Genomic DNA, 22,845 nt, shown 5'->3' with positions numbered 1-22,845 from the left:
GATTTTAGTAACAATCCTGAAGACAGTCCTGCAGCCCTTATTCAGGCAAGATTCTCTCACTAAAGACATCAGAGCTGAGTTCTTAAGTTCCATCCATATTTTATGTATTTTCAAAGTTCTATTATCACTTTCATCCTCCTTCTCACCTCAATTTTAAGAGAGGAGAAGGAATATAAGTCTCAGCAGAAAATGGGTTTGGAGATTAAACTACCACATTTGGAATGTCTCACACTTGACTAATAGCAAAGTAATGAGTTGTTGCAGGGAAGTTTGCACTGCTATACTGTTAACTACAACAGACTTCAGTATCTAAGACTGTAAAATCAGCACCTTTCACTACAGGAGTAAAGTACTGCCAATCCCAAGCATTCAAATATCACGAGCCAGACCCTCCCAAAATCATGAGATTATCTTAAAAATTGAAAGATTTTATAAAAATACTAATTTTTAGATTTTTGTTTGCCTTCTAGTGTTTGAACCTTTAGGATTTGCATTTTTAAGCTTTTCCATACAACATAGAGATAGAAACATTTTTTTTAAATGAAAGCCAAGATTTTCATTTAAACAGCATGACTCCAGGAGCCAGGGCTTTAAGAAAAGGCACTAAATATAATGAATATATAAATATACTTGTGTACAAAAATCTCTGAATTGAGAACTCTTGGGGGTGGGCCTCACAAAAAGCCTTCTCAAAGTAGTATAAGGGGTGAAAATTGACCCTGTGACTGTGGATAATGATTACACCACTGCCATTCACTCTCTTATAGGGTTGCCAACTTTCTAATCCCTGAAAACTAACCCCCCCATCCCTTCCCTGGGGTCCCACCCCCTGCCCTGCCTCTTCCTCCGAGGCTCTGCCCACCACCCACCTGTTCCCCCCATCACTCTCTCCCCACCCCCGCCTCTGTCACTCGCCCCCTCAACTCCTGGGACTTACCTGCCACCTGCAGAGCTGGGCCTGCAGGAGCTGGCACAGAGCCTGCCAGCCTGCCCAATTGGGGCACGGCAGGGGTCAGTCCCCAGACCGAGGGGCTGGGGTGGGGAATTCGGGGCACAGCAGGGTCTGTCCCTAGAAAAAGGGACTGGGGCAGAGGGGAAATTGGTCCCTGGAGCGAGGGGCTGGAAAATCGTGACACAACGGGGCAGGAGGGCAGACAGGTTACACACACATCCCTGGATGGCGCTAGTACCTACTTTGGAGCCCAGTCCAAGAGCCAGCTAGTTCTCTCTGTCAGGCTGGGGGGGCAGGGAGAGCAGCAGCTGCTAAGCAGAGCCATTCCTCCAGGCTCCAGCAGCAGCGGTTGCTCTTCCTGGCTCCCACCCCGGTGGCAGAGGCCACTGACCGGAGGCTGCCAGTTTCCCTTTTCAACCGGACATTCCGGTTGAAAACTGGACACCTGGCAACCCTATGTGGCAAAAATATAGAGAGTCACTTCCTTATTCAACATTTTAATTTTATTAGAATAGGAAAGAAAGCATTATCCCTAAAGCTACTTGGTGTCTCTGCTTCACTGAGGAGCTCCTGCCTGTCTCCTGAATAGAACCCACACTACCATTCCTACCTGACTTCCAGCTACAAAGTTAAAGAAAAATACCCACGGCTCTCACAGGACCTCCCAATAAAGACAGCAACGGGAACAACCTACCAGGCCTAAGCTTCTCTCCTCTGCTCCCAAGTCAAATAAGTAACTTCAGCACCACATGCTACTGAATTCATGGAGCTACTAACACACACTCCAAGTACTTTTTGACAAGTAAGGGGACAAGAACAAGCGTACAAAAGAACAAAAGTTAGAGAGGGAAAAAGGGAAAAGATGAGGGGGAAAAAATGATAGCAGCAAATGTACTAAGAATACCAAAGAATACAGCCAGAGCACAACAATGTTCCAATCCATCACAACAGGGGAGAAGAGAGAGGGTGGAAACCGTAGTACTAGAGTATTAAATTTACTCAAATAAAATTAAAGTATCTGCAGTGTTAAACACACACCAAAAAGTTATAATTTAATAAAAGCTGGTTTATGGATACTTATCTTTAAAAGAGTTATGCACGGCACACTATTGCTGCTGACAGCAGATGAAATACAAAAAAGTGGTTAGCTACTCAGATCTCAGTTTATAGTCACAAAAGCTATAAAGTATTTTGTATGCAGTGTTGTTGTAGCGTGTTGGTCCCAGGATATTAGAGACACAAGGTGGGTGAGGTAATACAACGTCTGTTGGTAAGAGAGACTCTAAGAGCCCATGTCTCTCTCACCAACAGATATTAGTCCAATAAAAGATATTACCTCATCCACCTTGTCTCCATGACCACTCTGATCCTTCAAAAAAAGGTTTCAAAAGTATATTTTAGAGGACTGACATTGGGAATTGGTAGAATTTCCCAATGGAGGTCACTTGGTTAGGCTGGGAATGGCCAAAAGTAATTACTATTGTCTGTTAAGTCAATGTTCTTAAACTATTTAATAGAGGATATATATTATAAGGAGGGGGGGGGGGGGAAAGAGTCCAGCTATGGATCATTCCAGATTAGTAACTTACTGCATACAAATTAACAAAAAGACATTGACATTACTTACCTATCTTTTCGCGAAGTTTTTCCTCTTCAATTTCTTGCTCGGCCTCTGTTCTACACCGATACCCTTTTTTCTGAAGCATGTGACAGATGAGGATCCCCAAAAGGCCCATGATGAAAAAGACAGGAACCAACCCATAAGCAAGATATTCTGGATGCACACCACTTCCTGTGTGATCACTGACAGCGTGAGTTGTAGTACTTTCTAAACGATGGCTTGCCAAAATATTAGGAAAATCTTGATTTCCTATGTAAAATAAATACATGTTTATGAAGCACAGTTGTAGATAATACTTTGCACTTTCAAGCAGCTCTGACTTTAGGCTCTCAAAGGATTGGGTGAATTATGAGCCTGATCCTAAGACCACTAAAGTCAATAGGAGTCTTTACACTGATGGATCCAGGTCCACTGGTGAATTAAGCCACAAACCCCTATAACAAGTAGATATTCTCTGTTTTACAGGTGGCGAAACGAGCACAAAAGGTGAAGCAACTTGCTTCAGGACACAGCAGTTCAGTGGCAGAGCTGGGAACAGAAGTCAAGAATCTAGCCCCATTGGCCCCAGCTCTACCCACTAGGCAACATTCCTTCCACAAACATTTATTATATTTCAAAATAAGGAGGGAAAATGTCAAACTTTCTTTTTATAGTTAAATCAAAGTTCATGTCAACACAGATCCTTAAAGATATCATGAATTTCATTTTGTTTAGCTCAGACACAGAATTTAAGACAGAAAATCACTAGTGCTGAAATCCCACCTATGCACCTAGAAACAATGAGAAACTGACTAGGGCTATCATCATAAAGATGGCCCATTTTACAATACTTTCTGTACTATCTGAAAGGGGAAGTGTATGTACTGTCACAGATCATTACAATAGTTCATTGAATTGGAAGCATACCTGCATATCTGCAGCTATTACGCTGCATTGGAGTACTGTCTATTGTTATGATTATGCCTCTGAACCTGCTGTTTAAGCCATGCTCAGATGCACCCCCAATCTCACCACCTCACCACTCAAGAAGTTTATCTCCAAAGCAAGCAGACTTCCATAATGCTGCCCAATGCTACCAGTGGCTAAATATTATCCATTACTCATCCTTACCTGGGACAAAATGGAAAAAAAGAACATCAGTGGAATGAAGAGTGGAAATGGATCTGATGTAAAATGAAAAGCAGTTCACATCTAATCTAAAATACTTAACAGATTCTACTGGAGGCAAACCAGATACCTGGCCATTAACTTTAATGAATATGTAATTGTTTATATGCCTCCCTATCACTCATCATTTGGTCCTACCACACTGAAAGTTCATTCCTCCCACTCCCATACCCCTGTGGATAAATATTATCCACGCCTACATCTCAGAAGCACTAAATAACCCCATTACCTCCCCTTGGCTCAAGTATAACCCGACACCACTTTAAAAACAGGACCCTTGCAGATCTTATCTTCCATAAAAAAAATTGAGATACTGGAAGGATCCATTGAGTGGAAACTGGATTTAGCACCAAAGATGCCAACTTTCAGCTTTCCTTGGGGGTGCTCCACCCCCTGTCCATCCCTTCCCCCAAGTCTCCACCCTCATCCTGCCTCTTCCTGCCCCGCTCTGCTCCATCACCCCTGAACAAACCCTGCCTTCACTCCTCCTCTTCCTGCCCCCGCTCCTCCCCTCCCCCGAGCGCCTCCCTCCCACCGTTGAACAGCTGATCAGCAGCAGGTGAGAAGTGCAGGGTGTGGAAGGGGAGGAGCTGATCTCCAAACAGCTGATCAGCAGGGCCCACCAAACAACTGATTGGGGGCTGGCTGCTGAGCACCCACTCTTTTTCTTCCACGGGTGCTCTAGCCCCAGAGCACACACAGAGTCCACACCTATGTTTAGCACAGACCCTTGTAAAGGGAAAAATATATATCACCAAATTTAGGAGAGGCAACCTGTTCTTCCCATACTGGGGTGATACAAGACATATAAAGAGGCTTTTACAGCAGAAATAACTTTTTACTCTTCCTCCTCAATTTTCACCTCATACAGATCAAGAAGGTGAAAATTATCTTGTTTAACTGTACTTCAATACGATTACCTAAAAGTTAGTTTTTACTTTCTCCCCATAATATTGGCACACAGTTTGGACCAACCTGTAACTTTAAATGCTTCTCACTGAAAAAAGTTTACATCCATTATTTGCTTATACCAAGTGAAGATTTTATGTACACACTTTGTCTAATCTGCTCTCTGTACCTTATGGAATACAAAATGTGCTAAATGGTTTAGGAAATCAGGGTGTCATACATGCACAGCGGCTGTTAAAGTGAAAGCAATTAGTCATCTTTAATGACTTGCTACTTAAAATAATACGCACACCCCTAAACTCCATTAAGATTTGTTGATTTCTAAAAAGATTCTAGAATATAAAATCTTCTAAAACTGAAGTAAAAAAGCACAGCTTCTGCCAAGAACTTGTACATTATAACATAAGTGAAAGAGGTGTTCTATACTGACATTTAAACTCTCACAAAAATGTCACTAGTCAGCTGAATAAAAAAAGTTTACTGGTATGGATGTAGAGGCAGATTGGCCTTTCTGGAATAGGAAATACATGCAAATGTTTTAAAGACAGCAGTCAATGTCTCATATGGCTCATTTTGCTTGAGACCAATTTGGTTTTATCTGTGCAATACTATTCGAGTACTCCAAATTATTTCTACATAGCCTCTGCTCCTGCTACTAAATCACAGGCAGATCAGCTTGTAGGTCTGCCTTACCTAAAGATATTAAATATTGCAGAGAATGTGGGAATTCTTTCCTTTCCTCGATCATCCCTCTTTTCTCCTTGTCCCATCCCACCAAATAATTTTGAAGTTTGGAAGGAAAGTAACATGGCTAAATTAAGAAGACCCACCAACAGCCAGTGGAAAACTAAGAAAGGTGTGAGAACATCTGGGCAAGTGGATTCTCCTACCTAAAACAGCCTAAAACAAGAGCACTCTCAAAATACCTGAGAGCCACTTATGGACTTTTTGCGGACACAGACTAACACAGCTGCTACTCTGAAACTTATGGACTAGGCATGATGAAGGCAGCCTCTCTGCTATAGCAGTTAAGTCTACAGTTACCTGTGCCAACCTTGCTAGCTTCCTATGAACTGCTCAGATGCTTGGCTTCTATCCCATTCACCCATTTCCTCCTTTTGTTCCCCCACCTCCACACACATCTCATTTCCCTTGAATTTTGCAATATTCCTGGATTTATGGTACTGTGACATCAGCAACAGTTGGGGTGGAAAAAGGAAATGCTGCAGCTCAGCCTTCAGAAGTGTCATGACATTTTTTTAACCTAATTCTGGATATAAATAAGTTTGATAGAGAGAGGGAGCCCGTAAGCAAAAAGAAACCTTTGCAGTTTAGGTTTAGCTATTTTGTAAGTATAGACTCAAATAGCAATATAGCTTGGAATGGGACAAATATTTAAATTTGTATTCCAAATGTATTTAAAAATTTAAAAAGGTATACTCTGTACTATAAGGTATGTTAAAGATGCTTTTAGTTACTGCAATAACAATGTAAGTGTTTGAACAAATGGTTTGAAAAAGAGGATATGGGGTATGAACGTCTTAAGAATTTTATGAAGTTTTTGCAAAAAGTGAAAGATCTCTAGCAAGTTTTTTCTCTGTAGAAAGAAGAGCCCCCAACATTTGTGCAATTTAGATAATGTAATAAGAAAGCTACATTTAAGTACATGTAACTTAGATTTGAAATACGTGAACCAGGTCCTCACTATTCCCTCTTTGCCAGAGATCTTTAACAAGAATGTTGAAGGATCTGAATAGTGATGTTACATGACAACAACCTGGAACTGCAGCTTCCCACAAAAGTGAGCAGGGAAATTCTGATAGAAAGAAGGTGGTGTCCACTAAGGACTTGTCTAGAAAACTAGAAAAAGTTTTACCCACAGAAGTTCTTATAGAATACTGCTACTGACATAGCTATTTCAACAGAGAGAGTGAACATTTGGCTACCTTTTTGCAGTTTTTTCACCTTTCCACCAGAAGCCACACAGATCAGTGGAACTTCTCTTGCCCATTTTAAGGACAAGGTAAGAAATTTTTTCATATTTGCAAGAACCACACTGTCGAGACAGAGGGGATACTGAGGATGAGTGGAAGATAGCAAAAAAGCTAACCGGATACTGTAGGTATTCACTGACAAACTGGACACAGTGTAACAGTGCTTTGGGGGCCTGTACTACACACATTAAGTGGTAGGACTGGATCATGATGCAAATCTGGGATGATCCGCAACGGCTCCAGAACTTTTGTATGTGGAAGGCCACATTCCTGGTATTGTATGCCACGCTCATCCCAGCACTAAAGTGCATAGACACCAAGACAAGAGCTGCTCCGACAGTAGAGAAATGGGTGGTAATTGTTCTCTGGAAGCTTGCAACCCCAGTTGCTACTGGTGGGTGAGCAATCAACGGGGCATTGGATGTCTACAGTGGAGGCAGTTGTCATCCAGTTGTGTAAGACAATTAAACATCTCCTACTTCACAGGCTTGTCAGGCTGGACGTGTCCACGAAACAATAGATGATTTGATGAGATGGGACTTCCTCAATCAGGGTAGGGCAATAGATAGGATGCTTTTCTCAATTCTGACCCCCACCCCAAACTGCTTCTGAGGAAAAACACAAAAGGGTGCTTCATGCTTATGCAAGCATTGATGGATCACCATAGAAACACAGGCCTGGACATAGGCATGTGCCCGGGGTGTGCTAGGTGTGCCCAGGCACACCCTAATGCAGGGATGGGCAAAGTATGGCCGGATCCAGCTCTTCAGGGCTTTGGATCCGGCTCACGGGACTTGCCCCCCATGGTGCCACAGGCCCCGCGCCACTCTCAGAAGCGGCCGACACCACATCCCAGGGGGCAGAGGGCTCCGTGCGTTGCTCCAGGCACCGCCCTTTGCTCCAGTCACCGCCCCCCGCAGCTCCCATTAGCCGGAAACAGGGAACCACAGCCAATGGGAGCTTTGGGGGAGGAACCTGAAGGCGTGGCAAGGGAAGCGTGCAGAGCCCTGTGGCCCCCCTCCCCACAGGAGCCGCGCAGGGACATGGTGTGGTGAGCGGCGCGGCGTGGGGCCAGGGCAGGCAGCCAGGGAGCATGCCGCTACCACTCTGAGCCGCTTTAGGTAAGCAGCGCCGGGCTGGAGCATGAACCCCTCCTGCACCCTGCCCCCCAACTCCCTGCCCTGAGCCCCCTGCCTGCACCCCATACCCCTCCTGCACCCCAACTCCCTGCCCTAAGCCCTGCCACACCCCTCCTGCACCCCAACTCCCTGCCCTAAGCCCTCTGCCCTCTGCCTGCACTCTGCACCCCTCCTGCACCCCAACCCCCTTCCCTGAGCCCCCTCATATGCTCTGCACCCCTCCTCTGCCCCAATCCCTTGCCCTGAGCCCATTCCTGCACACCGCACCCCCTCCCACACCTTGCATTCGCTCCCACACCCCAACCTCCTGCCCTGCATACAATTTCCCCACCCTGATGTGGCCTTTAGCCCAAAAAGTTTGCCCACCCCGGTCCCCTCATCAGCAGGTAAGTATGCCCAGTGGTCTGTGATGGGATGTTAGATGGGTTGGGATCTGAGTTACTACAGAGAATTATTTCCTGGGTGCTGGCTGGTGAGTCTTGCCCACACGCTCAGGGTTCAGCTGATCACCATATTTGGGGTCGGGAAGGAATTTTCCTCCAGGGCAGATTGGCAGAGGCCCTGGAGGTTTTTCGCCTTCCTCTGCAGCATGGAGCACAGGTCACTTGCTGGAGGATTCTCTACACCTTGAGGTCTTCAAACCGCAATTTGGGGACTTCAATAACTCAGACATAGGTTAGGGGTTTGTTATAGAAGTGGATGGGTGAGATTCTGTGGCCTGCATTGTGCAGGAGGTCAGACTAGATGATCATAATGGTCCCTTCTGACCTTAAAGTCTATGAGTCTAATGTCTCAAAAACATGTGGCTTTGCGTTTTAATTTAATCGCATGATGCACTCTTAGTTTTAAAGTATGGATTGTTGTATTATGCAATAAGCGCCAAATTGTGTAATACAGATGTTGCAGAAATGTATAGAAAGCCCGCATTCGCTCGCAGCATGCGTCCCCACTACTGTGGCACCGCATTACATTGGTCCTCCCCTTCCCCTCTGACTACTATTCTAGAAAATTCTTTGACCTATATAAGCGGCCACATCAGGCATGCCCAGTGCAGTGTCTACAGTGTTTGTAATCTTTGTTGCGTGTAGACTACTGAAATAGCATAATAAGCCCCTGCCTTTACGTTTTCATTCAATCATATGATACTCCCTTTTAATTTTAAAATATAGATAAGTTCGTTGTTAAGATAAGAAAAGGAGCAGAAAAACTGAATTATAATGAATGTGCTCTTAGTAGTGCAAATACCTCCCGGACTCCTCGGTTAAGAACTTACATGAAGATAATGCCGCCGCCAGTTCCAGTGCGTGCAATAAACTGAGTAATGACCAACAGAAACAGACTTTATCTCTTAGTTCAGGTCAGCGTAGTTCCTATTCAAAGCCATCAAACATTCCATCTGATGACACAGTCTGTGATATTCCAATAAATAGATTAGAACACCGGTCTCAAATATCTAGAGGTTCTTATCAGCCTAGATTGAGCATGTTTCCTAGAAGTAAAATAGGGAATAAACAAAAAAGTTTTCAGTCCGATTGGTATGAAAAGTATAGGTGGTTAGAATATAGCCCATCAAAGGATGCAGCATTTTGCTTTTACTGCCGTTTCTTCTCCTCTAATGATGCAGCAAACAAAGGTCACACTGATCCAGCATTTATTGATAAGGGATTCAGAAACTGGCATAGGGCTAACAAATGTTTTAAAAACCATCAACTGTCAAAATCTCATGTGTTGAGCTGTTCTTCATGGTCAAGTTTTAATGATGTATTGTTGGATGAGGGCAAGCAGACTTCTCTGTCTAAACAAGGAGAATGGTGCCATAACCAAAGTGTAACGGAGTGATTGATTAACATTGTTCTGTGTTTGGCGAAAGGTGGGAGACCATTCAGGGGTCACAATGAAAAAGCTGACAGTTTTGAGACAGGTTTATTTCTTAATCTTGTCAATATGCTCCAAAAATATGATCTCGTAATGGCAAAGCATGCGCAACAATCTCCTCAATACGCTATCTGAGTAATCGCATCCAAAATTATTTAATTGTGGCCTTCCACAACGTTGTGCAACAAAAGATTGTGTCTTCACTAAATGGAAAAATGGTCTCAATAACTGCCGACAACACTACTGACTGTGGACACCATGAACAGGTGTCCATTGTGGTGCGGTATTTTGACAATGAAAAACAGTCCAGTTGAACATTTTGTGTCTGTTCAGAGATTATTAACAGTTCATGCTCAGTCTATTTTTGACCAGTTAAATGACGTCCTTCGCATTCTTAAAATTGACTGGTCATTAGTGATATCTGTCTGTTCCGATGGTATATCTACTATGGCTGGATGTATTGCGGGAGTTCAAATGAAATGTAAAGAAAGAAACAGTGAAATACTCTATGTACATTGCCATGCACATTGTTTGAATCTCGTCCGACTACATGCGTGCACTTCAAGAAAAAAAACAGAACTATCTTTGATTTTTTTGGTGTTATTCAGACTCTTTATGCCTTCATGGAAGGGAGTCCTGTGCGACATGCAGTAATGGGGAAGATTTCACAAGAAGCAGGATCCCAGTTGAAGACTTTGAAGTCACTATCAAACACAAGATGGGCATGCAGAGCAGAAGCAGTGGCTGCTGTAAAACAAAACTACTCCATCATTTTACAAGCTTTACAAGAGATTATTGAAACAACTCGCCTTGCTGATGCTAAAATAAAAGCCAGGGGCCTTATCCATGAACTAAATTCATTCAAGTTCATCTTTGCCCTTCACATGATGCACCCTATTCTCCCGATGGTGGTAAAAGTCAGTAAGGCTCTTCAAGCTCCAGATCTCAACTTACTTACTGCAATGACAGGGATGAAAAGCTTGCGTAACTCTTTGGCTTCAATGAGAAGTGGCCCAGAATATTTTCTATCTATTTTCAATGAAAGTGTGAAAATGTGTGTAGAGAATTATATATTGATTCCCTCCAGTTAAAAGAGGAAAGCGTCCGCTAGTACTGATGACGCGTTTGAGTCCCAGCATCACTTTGATACTAAAGAGGAGCATGAGAGAATACCTTCATTTTACCCACTCCTAGATTCAATGATTACCAGCATTGACCAGCCATTTGAACAGGAGACTTGTAAAATTGTGACTGCAATGGGAAAACTGCTGAGTTTAGACCAGGGGTAGGCAACCTATGGCACACGTGCCAAAGGCACCACACGAGCTGATTTTCAGTGGCACTCACACTGCCCGGGTCCTGGCTACCAGTCCAGGGGGCTCTGCATTTTAAATTTAAATTTTAAATGAAGCTTCTTAAACATTTTAAAAACCTTATTTACTTTGTATACAACAACAATAGTTTAGTTATGTATTATAGGCTTATAGAAAGAGACCTTCTAAAAACATTAAAATGTATTACTGGCACACGAAACCTTAAATCAGAGTGAATAGATGAAGACTCAGCACACCACTTCTGAAAGATTGCTGACCCCTGGCTTAGACATTGGCAGGGACGATATGAGAATCATTGCCAACAAATTTAAAGTGTCCTTGGATGAGTTGGAAGCTGAAGTCGGATTGCTTCGGGGTTATGACTGATCTGTTCCTGAAGTCAGCACTACAAACACCACCAGAGAGTGGCTTTATTGGCTAAAGGAATCGGATCAGTCTTCCATGTTCCAGGCCTTTTCAAATCTATTCAATGCTTTGCAATCTTACCTGTTACAAGCTGTTCATGTGAAAGAGCCTTTTCGAAACTAGCACATGTAAATAACAAACTAAGAAGTACAATGTCCCAACAGCGCGTCGACTCACTCATGATTTTGTACATTGAACAAGAATTGGCTTCGTCAGTTAATTACAATGATGTGATTGAGGAATTTAAGTCCGTAACACCTGGTGAGCAATGTCTCATTGTCTAGGAAACGAAGATGAAGAAACCTTAATCTGTTTTGGTCAATTTGGGTTAGCTCATTATCTGGTTAAAGATAGAGATCATGAAAATTGACTGTATCTTTGTAAACATCTGGTTATCACCACAGTAAATATTTGGTATTTTGTGTCTCATTTTTAAGTAAAGTTTAGTTGTTAATTTAAAAAAAATTAAGTTTAGTTAAGGTGTAGTTTCTTTAGTTAGTTTGATGAATAAATATAATGTCCTTCATGATTGAGTATTCAATAAATGTTCACCTTTAAACAAATAAATAAAATTCCCTGGGTGCACACCCTAATGAAATGTGCTGCATACGCCTATGGGTCTGGGAAGGAACCTCGAGAGGTTGTCTAGTCCAGTCGCCTGCACTCATGGCAGGACTAAATATTATCTAGTCCATCCCTGACAGGTGTTGGTCTAACCTGCTATTAAAAATCACCAAGGATGGAGATTCCACAACCTTTCCAGGCAATTTATTCCAGTGCTTAATCACCCTGACAAATAGGAATATTTTCCTAATGTCCAGCCTACACCACTCTTGCTGCAATTTAAGCCCTTGCTGCTTCTCCTGTCCCCAGAAGTTGAGAATTTTTCTCCTTCCTCCTTGTAACAACTTTTTATGTACTTATGTCCCCTCTCAGTCACCTCTTTTCCAGACAAACCCAAGTTTTTCAATCTTCCCTCATAGAGCATGTTTTTTAGACCTTTAATCATTTTTGTTGCTCTTCTATAGACTTTCTCCAATTTGTTCGCATTTTTCCTGAAATGTGGCACCCAGAACTGGACACAATACTCCAGTTAAGACCTAATCAGCACAGAGTAGAGCAAAAGAATTAACTCATGTTTTGCTTACAACTCTTGCTAATACATCCCAGAATGTTTGCTTTTTTGGCAACAGTATTACACTGTTGACTCAGTTAGCTTGTGATCCACTACAACCCCCAGATCTCTTTCTGCAGTACTCCTTCCTAGGCAGTCATTTCCCATTTTGTATGTGTGCAACTGATTGTTCCTTCCTAAATGGAGTACTTTGCATTTGTCCTTATTGAATTTCATCCTATTTACTTCAGACCATTTCTCCAGTTTGTCCAGATTTTGAATTTTATTCCTATCCTCCAAAACACTTGTAACCCTCCCCCCGCCCCAGCTTGATATCTGCAAATTTTATAAGTGTACTCTCTATACCATTATCTAAATTATAGATGAAGATATTGAACAGAACAGAACCACAAAACTGATTCCTGCACTCCCCACTCAATATGCCCTTCCAGCTTTACTGTGAACCACTGGTAACTATTCTCTGGGAATAGTTTTCCAACCAGTTATGCGCCCACTTTATAGTAGCTCCCTTTAGATTGTACTTCCCTAGTTTGTTTATGAGGTCATGTGAGACAGTATCAAAAGCCTTACTAAAGTCAAGATATACCACATCTACCACTTCTCCCTTATCCACAAGGTTTGTTACCCTGTCAAAGAAAGCTATTAGGTTGATTTGACAGAATTTGTTCTAGATAAATAAATCCATGCTGATTATTACTTAGTTTTATTTTCCCTAAGTCATAATCATTCTGACTATCACTTTACATACTGGAGATGGAGAATCACTGAGCAGTGCTTTTCCAGAGCAACATTCCTAAAAACTTCAGTTCATGAGACAGGTAGTACATTTAAAAAAAAAAAAAAAGATTTGCTTAAAGATGGCTGATAATGGTATTCCTTTTCTAAAGTACAGCTGTTAAAATTAAATCATTAGCAGAAGAGAAGCAAGAAGCACTTCCTTTAGATGAGAATGAAGACTTGAGTTTTCTGTATATTAGCAACAAAGAATAAAAGCAAACATGGAGGGACTGAGTGAAAGAAAAGCAGATATGCAGGTGGGGTACATACACCAAATTTTAAAATAAAACCACAGGACATTTATTTTGGACTCTATTAGTTAGTTTTCGGTTTATTTTTCTCCCCTACCCAGATGTGCTGAACTACGGGTGCTGGGGGTGCTGCCGCACCCCATGGCTTGAAGTGGTTTTCATTATATGCAGGATTTACAGTTTGAATAAATGGCTTTCAGCATCCCCACTATAAAAATTGTTCAAGCACCTCTGCCCCCACCTGCTGAAAATACTCAATTTTGAGTTGTCACCAATTTAGTGAGGACTTCGTTGTTTCTTCAAGGAAATGTGATACAGTACTTTTGTACAGAACTTTTTGGTTATGCCTAGGCATGACAATTGAACTATATGTATATATATATAAGAGCACTCTAAACATGCAATTCCAATAAGCACCAGGGAATAAAATGAGACAGCAAATGAATTAGACAAAACCTCCAAGCCCTCCACACCCACCCACCAAAAAGCTAACCTTTTTGTTCAGTTTGTTTAGTTTATCTGCTTTTAAAATGCACATTACAAGTACTCTGAATGAACTGAATTAACAGTAGTTAGTTACAAAACTTTTCATAAAATGCTAGTTTCCATTATCTACAATACTCGCTAATTAATCACAGCAGTATACTAGAAGGTCTAATCTATTATTTGGCAGTGGAAAATGATCAGGAGCATAACACTTTTAAACTGGGGAACTGTCCTTTTTATTATAAAATGTACCAAATACAGATATGAAAAAATCAAACATACTTAAATTGCAAATGATACCATGGTGATTTGGGGAATCTGTATATGTACAGATTATGAAGTCTGTTTGATATTGGGACTCTGTCAAACTGCATTTTGAATATGGGGCTTGTCTGAATTCTATAGTCTTTGGGCATGGCTATACTTGCAGCTGTACAGCGCTGGGAGTTAAACCTGTCTTCGTACAGCTGAGTAGGGAAAGCGCTGCAGTCTGTCCACACTGACAGCTGCCAGCGCACTGTCGTGGCCACATTTGCAGCATCTGCAGCGGCATTAGGAGCGGTGCATTATAGGCAGTTATCCCGGCGTTCAAGTGGCTGCAACGTGCTTTTCAAAAAAGGGGGGTGGGGCGGAGTGTGACAGGGAGCGTGGGGGAGAGAGAGAGAGTGGATTTTTGGAGCCAACACACTGTCAGCAGCTGCCTTGCAAGTTCCAACCCCCTCCCCCACCCCTCTCTCACTCACTGAAAGCAAACAACAGCTGTTTGTTTTTTTTCCTCACAGACCAGATAAGCAGCCTCCCCGAAACGGAACCCCCCTCCCTCCCACGCACCTTGCTGCTTCTTTCCTCAAGCCCCCTCCCTTCCCCTCTCTTCAAGCAAACACTAGCTGTGGGCGTTCCAAAGGGAACCCCGCTGCCTCTGCTCATTCACAGCAAACACTAGCTGTGTTTGTTTTTTTGATAAGCAGCTTCAGGAGCCCGGCGTTCACAACAAAATAAAGAGAGACATCACAACAAAACAAAAAGAGTTATCTTTACTTAAAAGGATTATGGGAAGCTTCCGGAGGTAAGTTACAGCATACTAAGATTATTCCCTGTTTACACTGGCACCCCAGCGCTGCAGCAGCAGCAGCGCTATTCTCTTTATTCTTCTCGTCGAGGTGGAGTACAAGCAGCGCTGTAGCCAGGGAGATACAGCGCTGTATGTTCCTTGCCAGTGTGGACAGGGAGTTACAGTGCTATGAAGCCACCACCAGCGCTGTAACTCTCAAGTGTAGCCAAGGCCTTTATCTGCCACACAGTGACACAGGGCTAACAATGGAGCACCTAAAACCTTGATGGAAGCATAAGTGGACAAAGAGTTGGCTACCAGGGCAAACCAGTTTTTCAAGTCTGAACCCCAAGAGAGAGGTAACTAAGCTACAGATCACCTGGAGGGGGATCCCCATTATCTGATAAGGCTGATTGGGGTCACCTGACAAAGGTGACTGGAGGTTATAAAAGAAAAGTTCTTTCAGCCTTTTTGGAGAGAAATAGAGGAGACCAGAAATATGCCATGTTCCAGAGGTGGAGCCAACTGCAGGAGGAAGTTGGAGAAGAAGGCTCCTGGACTCTTTAGAAGCCACTGAGCCAAATGCCAAAGAATGCTGAACAGTGGTGAGGAAACTGAGCTAGGGAATGGCACACAGATGTTTATTGGTTTGTCTGGATCTGTATGTTTCTTGTTCTAGCTGAAGTAAAGAATAATTGGTTTTGGAATCATTTGCAAAGCCCATGGTTTGCTTCCACTATCTTGTGTCCCTGAAGAGGTGAACTGTATAAGCCAGAGAGCCTACACGGTAGAACTCCGGGAAAGAGTGCGCTAAGCCACTGACGAGTCTGATGAATCTGGCACTAGTTCTGAGGCCAACGGGGGCTGAGCTCTAAAGAGAGGGTGCTAAATACAGATCTGCATCCCCACAGCGTACCAAGAAACTCAAAGCCTGAGGCAATACCTGGACTATGCTCAGTGTCAGGAAACTTTAAAAAAAATAATAAAAATTAAAAAAAATCTCACAGGTGTAGAGTGTAAAGCCCAAACACAGCTGCCTGGTGAATGTCCAGCCGGGGGAGTTTTACCAGAACTGTCTCAGCTACTCATCATGAAAATAATAGATCAGCACCTCATGGGTATTTCACACGTTTTAGACACTCTATAGATATTTGTTTACATAACTGGGGTAAGCAGTGGAAAAGGAAACACCCATAGTTTGTGCTGTAGAAGTAATATTTAGGCCTGGCCTACACTACAGTTAGGTAGATGTAAGGCAGTTTATGTTGACCTCTGTCAGTGTCTACACTACAATGGTGCTACCGATGATGTAAGTCACCCATCACACTGATGGAATTCCACCTATGCAAGAGATGTAGCACTTAGGTCTCTGTAGTTAGCGTAACACAGTGTTCATGTAGACACTGCGTTACTTACATTGCCTGTTGGCTGTCAGCCCGCCGCAGGGCTGACAGCTGGAGCCCCTCCTGCCCGGTGCTGACAGCCTGAGATGTCAGCCAGGCTCAAAGCTGGAGCTTCCTCACCCCCCAACCCTGGTGTTGACAGCTCGAGCTGTGAGCCTGGTGCAGGGCTCAATTTCATAGCAGAAAGCCTACAAGCAGTGAAATTGATATTCTTGTCAGTTTCTTGGCAGCTCTTATTTCACATTTCCTCTCCAGCTCAAGCTGTCACACCCAGGATAGGAGTGCTCCAGCTGTAAGTCCTGCACTGCTGTCAGTGCCCCACAATGCTCCACTTCAGTCAGTGTAAGTGCTCCTGGTGAGGATGCACACCACTGGCAAAAGGAGGGTAGAGTGGACAACAACAGATACTTACAGACACTTCACCAACTAAATAAGTTTCTAAATCAGTATATATGCTGCAATGGCTTTAGGTCAACCTAACTTAAATCGACCTGATTTTGTAGTGTAGACAAGCCCTTAGGATTATGAGTGAACACCAAGTTACATACTAATCAGCAAGCTCTAACAACAGGTTAACATCATAATGTTTAAAGGACACTACCTTATTAAATAGGGCTCAGTTGGCATTAACTAGTGGATATGACTATACACATCAAAAACATTGACACTGTCAAGGGAAGGATTTGAGGAGGCAATCTCTTTGGATAGTAGTTTAACAAGAAGTGCTAAAACTAGGAAGGAAGAAAAAGGCTGGCTACCACAGGATTTATAAAAACTTCAGTATGTAACTGTGAAATACTACAGAGTGAGTGAGTGTAAGTAAAAAAAGACTATTTAGTCCCTTCAAGAATACAATTAAAAATATTTATAATTCTTTTTTCTTAACAAGGAGTTCCCCACCACCACCAATTTTACTAATTAGCTCATCGGTAAAACACACACCAATTCATCCATATTACTTATGGAACCCAAGTCAGAGTTTTGTTTAACCTAAGTTTCCAACCCAGCACCAAGAACAGTTAGTAGTCTAGTTTCTGTATTAACATATCCCCCGCTTTACTGACATTCCATATGCAGGTTACAGTATTGCAGGTCATCAACAATGGTGTTTGCTTCCTTCCCCCTGAACAACATGACCCACCCAGGGGGAAAAAATTGGACTTGTGCCTTAGTTTTCTTCTTTGCGATGTATAAAGAAAGCCTGAAATAGGTGCCAACAAAAAGTTACCTTTTGCACTCTAAAAGTCAGGTCTTCTTTATCCCGGTTGGACCATGGAAAATGACGAAATTATGACACCCCAGGAGTCTGAAAACTGAGATAATCAGAAAGGATTTTGAAATAAAGAATTTACTCCTTTGGTGGGATGATGTTGGTTTTTGTTAACATCCATATAATTTCAGTGGTAATCAATATTTTGAACAGAAAGTGTTAGTTAAAGATTCAACACCCCACCTTTTCAATTAAAGCAGCAGATCTTACATTACCCATTCTCTGAAATCCAAGAAATCCTACAGCTGTCAGGGAACACCAGTCTTAACATTAATAATATTACAGAGGTAAAAAGGCAAGCATTAAATTCACTCTCAGGTTCTCTTTATACACCATAAGGTAGTAGGGAGGAAGGGGGGGAAACCAAATCGAAAAAATTTTGCAAGCAGAAGCATACATAAAACCCAGGACTATAAGCAAGACAACAGCTAAACAAAAAAAAAAAATCAAGTATTTATTTTAACATGAATGCATTCTGACATAATATCATTATACAGCACAATCTACAAACAACAAATACACGATATGTAGTGCTGCCTAATGGATACAGCACTGGACTGTGTCTCAAAACACCTGGGTTCTATTCCTGACTCTGCTACGAGGAGAATACTGCCTTTGTAAAGTTCTTTGAGATCAACTGATAAAAGCACTGTAAAAACTGGGTATTATATTTCAGGATTCAGAGGACAATACCATAGAATCCAATTTAAAGTAGAAACCATGTATTAACACAAAATAACTAGAACCAATGTCCAAGAAAATGACCTCTCTCCACAACTATAATTTTCCCCTCACCCACAACCACCCCATGCAGCTTATTCCTTCTCCTTACTTTTCCCTATTGTAAATGCCTAGGAGAGAAACTGGGCTTTGAAGCATGACCCAAAAGGTCAAGATACACTGACAGTGTCCCTTTAAAAATAAGGAGAGCAAAAAGGTAAAAAGAAACTAAAGCTAAATGAGCTCAAGACTACACTGAACCATTTAAACATTAACATCAACTTGAAATATAGTCAATGTGACAATTATGGAAGAACTTCCCATCAATTTGTGACTTCATTAAAAAAGAAAATCAGCAGGAGAAAGTGATTTTCTATACAGGGAAAACATTGAAGACAGTCACAAATGCACAGAGAAATACTAGTCCATATAAGTTCCTATACCAGCTTCATCGCCATACTATTGAGTGCCCTCCTGTAATGCATTAAGCGATGTAACTAACATCTGTCACGTGTGGTTTATTTGTTCTCTTATTCTCTCCCCAAAGACAGACATGTATTGTAGTGTTTCATTGTACTAGCGCTGTTTGAAAACAAAGCGTTTTGAAGAAGCTGTTTAATCTTACAGTAATCATAGAGCTTGATCCTGCAAACAATTCTGCACCCATCGGAGTAACTATGCAAATGACAAAACGTACTGAGTTTGGTTGGACTTTTGAAATGCATAATGTAAGTCACGCAAGATGTTTTTAAGGATAAGGATTTGGGATCTGCTTACAGACACTTCACCAACTAAATAAGTTTCTAAATCAGTATATTTAAACCAGTGCAAGTGAAATTTCTGAGAGCAGAATAAGTCTTAGCTATTATTTGTAGGACCAATTTAGCTACACCAGCAAACATTCCTAGTGTATATGCAGCTTATAACAGCAAGAGTGCTTCTTCTGGTCTAGTTTATGTAAGTTCCCTGAACAAAATAAGCTATACCAGCAAAAGAGTGCTTCTGCAAGGGTAACTGTGTACATACTAGGATTTCTGCCAGTATAGAAATGTCACATGTCCAATCAAACACTGCCCTACTGGCAAAAGTTTTATTTTAGACCTGGCCTCAATTCTAAAGTCATTACTAACTTATCGGGGGTGGGGGGTCAACATATCCTTTTTCCATTTACAGTGTATAGATAACCTGTGCTCCAATATACTAGCCGTTATAAAATGCAAGTATACACAGTTTTTTTTTCCAGCCACACTCAGATATCAAAACCAAATACTCCATAAAATTACATTTGCTTTAGTTGGGAGAGCCTAACTGAAACACCTGGAGCCAGTCGAAGGGATTTCCATAAGTCTGAATTAGCACTTCGCTTTAGGACCTCCAGATCTACTGGCATCACTAACTCACCACATATTTTGCATGTTAAGAGTAAAAAAATTAAGCTGATACTTGTTTTTAAATATAATTTGTTCAGTGATGTAGATGACATCTTTCACTGGGTTAGTTCCTATGTTTACAATGTCACAAAGATATTTAGGACAGAGCAGACAAAACATACAGCATAAACAAGAATATTGAAGAACGAGAAACAAAATAACCTGCTCAAATTTTTTTATTGTTTTGTACCATACACGTGAAGAGCAACCCAGCTTCTAGTACCAGCAAAAAGAACAGGAGTACTTGTGGCACCTTAGAGACTAACAAATTTATTTGAGCATAAGCTTTTGTGGGCTACAGCCCACTTCATCGGATATCTTATGCTCAGAAAGCTTATGCTCAGATAAATTTGTTAGTCTCTAAGGTGCCACAAATACTCCTGTTCTTTTGCAGATACAGACTATCACGGCTGCTACTCTGAAACCTGTCACTTCTAGGATCAGTCATTCATCCATCAAATATCTTTACACAATGTCAAAATTTCTCCCCTCAAAGTCTTCAGCACATTGTCATAAGATGTAAATGCTCATAGCTATACAGAAATTAGAACAAAGGAGTTATTTTTATTTCGATATGTAAAATTTAACTCTGGAACTTCCAGAGACATCAAGAAAATTCACAACTCAGGCTTCTCATTCAGTCCAACTCACTCCAACATACCTGGGAACATTCAGCTTCTGTACATGTAACCCTTCTGCCAGACCGAATTGATAGCAGCAAGGGCCGGGTTCAATACATAGGGGTTCCTTCCCTACAACGTAATTGAAAACCAGCTCGAGCTCCCACCCAGTGACCTGGGAAAATCTTACACACACCCCTGGGCGCCTCAAAGAGGCAATACTTCCCCTCTCGCAAGCACAGAGTCTCGGTGTAGCAGAAAATGTTTAATAACATGAGATAAACAACAAGCATTAAATTGGGAAAACACCTCAACTAGAGTTCATAGACCAAACCATGAGCAAAGACCCACCGCAGGAAATTGGGCCGTGTCCTTTTCCCTGGGCTCTTGAGTCCAGCAACCCCAAAATCACCCCAAGACTCCAAAGTCCAATACCCCAAATGTCCCTAGAGTCCAGCAACCCAAAGATCACCCACAGTCCCAAAAGTCCCGCAACCCAAAAGTCTCTGTCCCGGGTCAGTGCAGCCCCAGAGTTGGAGAGTCTATCTGCAAAGGTTTTCTCCCCCCTCCGCCCCCGCAGCCTGGGTAGAAAGGGGCACCTTACGTGGTCCAGGGCCAAATGCCCTGCTGCTCTGTGGGGTTCTGCTTCCGTCTTCTCCACGAACTGCTCCGATCTACCAGCCACTCCACTCCTCCAGCTGTCCTCACAAACTGCTCCGCTCCGCTTTGCCAGCTTCCACCAGCCATCCCATGATCCGCTCCAGCCGTCCCCGCAAACTGCTCGGCTCCGCTCGCTCGGTGGGACGCTCCAACCGTCCCACAACTGCTCCACTCTGCCAGCTGCTCTGCTCCACCAGCCGTCCTGTGATCCGCTCCAGCCGTCCCCACAAACTGCTCGGCTCTGCTCGCTCTGTGTCCCCACAAACTGCTCCACTCTGCTCTGCCAGCTGCTCTGCTCCGCAGTATAGCTTCAGGCTCCCCCCTAGTTAGCACAGCACTCAGTGCTCTCAGCTCAGTAATTTTAGCTCTTTAGTGATTTCAGCTCTTAGTGATTTCAGCTTATAGTAGGGGAGCCCCAGTGCTGGTGCACCATTAGCCCAAAGTGAGTTCAGCTCAGTAACCTGTATCTAGATTCTTAAAGGAATCAAAAATCAGCTCTGATATTCAACAGTGGAGAGAGGAGTAGGTGCAATTGGTGCTTCTGGCTCACACAAGGCGCCCACACCACCAGGTACGGATACCTGTCCCCAGCCTCTCTCCATTCACTGGGTTTTGGAACCCACATCCCTTGTCTAGCAAGTGCTATTTAGTTGATGGAGAAACCCTTTATCATAAAACAGTTTCATAGTTCCTCATTTACTTAATCAGGGTGACAACACTTTATTCCTCCTGCCCCAATAACAAAGAAATTGGGGATCCCAAAGCTGTGAAAGTCACCATTTTAGGCTGCCGTGGGCTATGCTAGGCGGGGTGGGTGTGCCTATGCAAACACGATCAGCCTCTGAAATTCTTTTCCACACTCGCCATAATTCACCACCAGATGTCAGGGTAGAGCTCACCCTGACTGCTTACATCCAGAACTACAAAACCTTCAAAGAGAAAGCATTCTAATGTCTTAGAAGAGAGTTTTTTTTAAGTTCCTGAAATGTGTCCCTTTGTATGCCCAAGAAGGGCTATTAAGTCACATTACCCAATTTAGTTTTTCAAGTTGATCAAGTTTCTTTCTCACAGAACACTTGTTTAGTATTATGTATTTGTAACAGATTTCATATTTGGCACCATAACTGTGTTCTCTGTACTCTTGAGCACCAGGCTGTCCCATCAACGACCCACCAGCCTACATTTGTTTGAATGGAGGATTTGCAACCCTCTAATAAAATAGAATGAGAATTACTGGTCAAGTTGATGCATACAGTAAGTAACTCCTCACTCAATGCTGTAGTTATGTTACTGAAAAATGCAACTTTAAGCGAAACGATGTTAAGCGAATCCAATTTCCCCATAAGAATTAATGTAAATGGGGGGGTTAGGTTCCAGGGAAATGTTTTTCACCAGACAAAAAAACTATATATTATATAGATATACACAGTATACATTTTAAACAAACAATTTAATACTGTTCACAGCTATGATGATTGTGAAGCTTGGTTGAGATGGTGAAGTAGAGGGTGGAAGAGGGAGGGATATTTCCCAGGAAATGCCTTGCTGCTAAATGATGAACTAGCACTCGGCTGAGCCCTCAAGGATTAACACGTTGTTAATGTAGCCTCTCACACAAGGCAGCACGAACACAAGGGAGGGGAGAC

At 42.5% G+C, this 22,845-nt stretch overlaps 1 protein-coding gene across 3 annotated transcripts in view; it reads right to left on the bottom strand.

Annotated features, from left to right (window-relative positions):
• RELL1 (RELT like 1) overlaps positions 1–22,845 on the bottom strand; it is a 52,976-nt gene that overhangs the window by 17,414 nt on the left and 12,717 nt on the right. For 2 of the 3 annotated variants that reach the window (XM_039541336.1, XM_039541335.1), the window contains exon 2: positions 2,580–2,822. In XM_039541336.1, the coding sequence (XP_039397270.1) occupies positions 2,580–2,822 (243 nt within the window). Of the gene's footprint in view, positions 1–2,579; positions 2,823–21,143; positions 21,165–22,845 lie in introns of those variants that run through there. The other variant, XM_039541337.1, reaches the window with a different exon arrangement.

The sequence above is a fragment of the Mauremys reevesii genome, linkage group 5, assembly GCF_016161935.1.
Source record: "Mauremys reevesii isolate NIE-2019 linkage group 5, ASM1616193v1, whole genome shotgun sequence".
Lineage (NCBI taxonomy): Eukaryota > Metazoa > Chordata > Testudines > Geoemydidae > Mauremys > Mauremys reevesii.
This window is presented reverse-complemented; position numbering and strand designations above follow the sequence as displayed.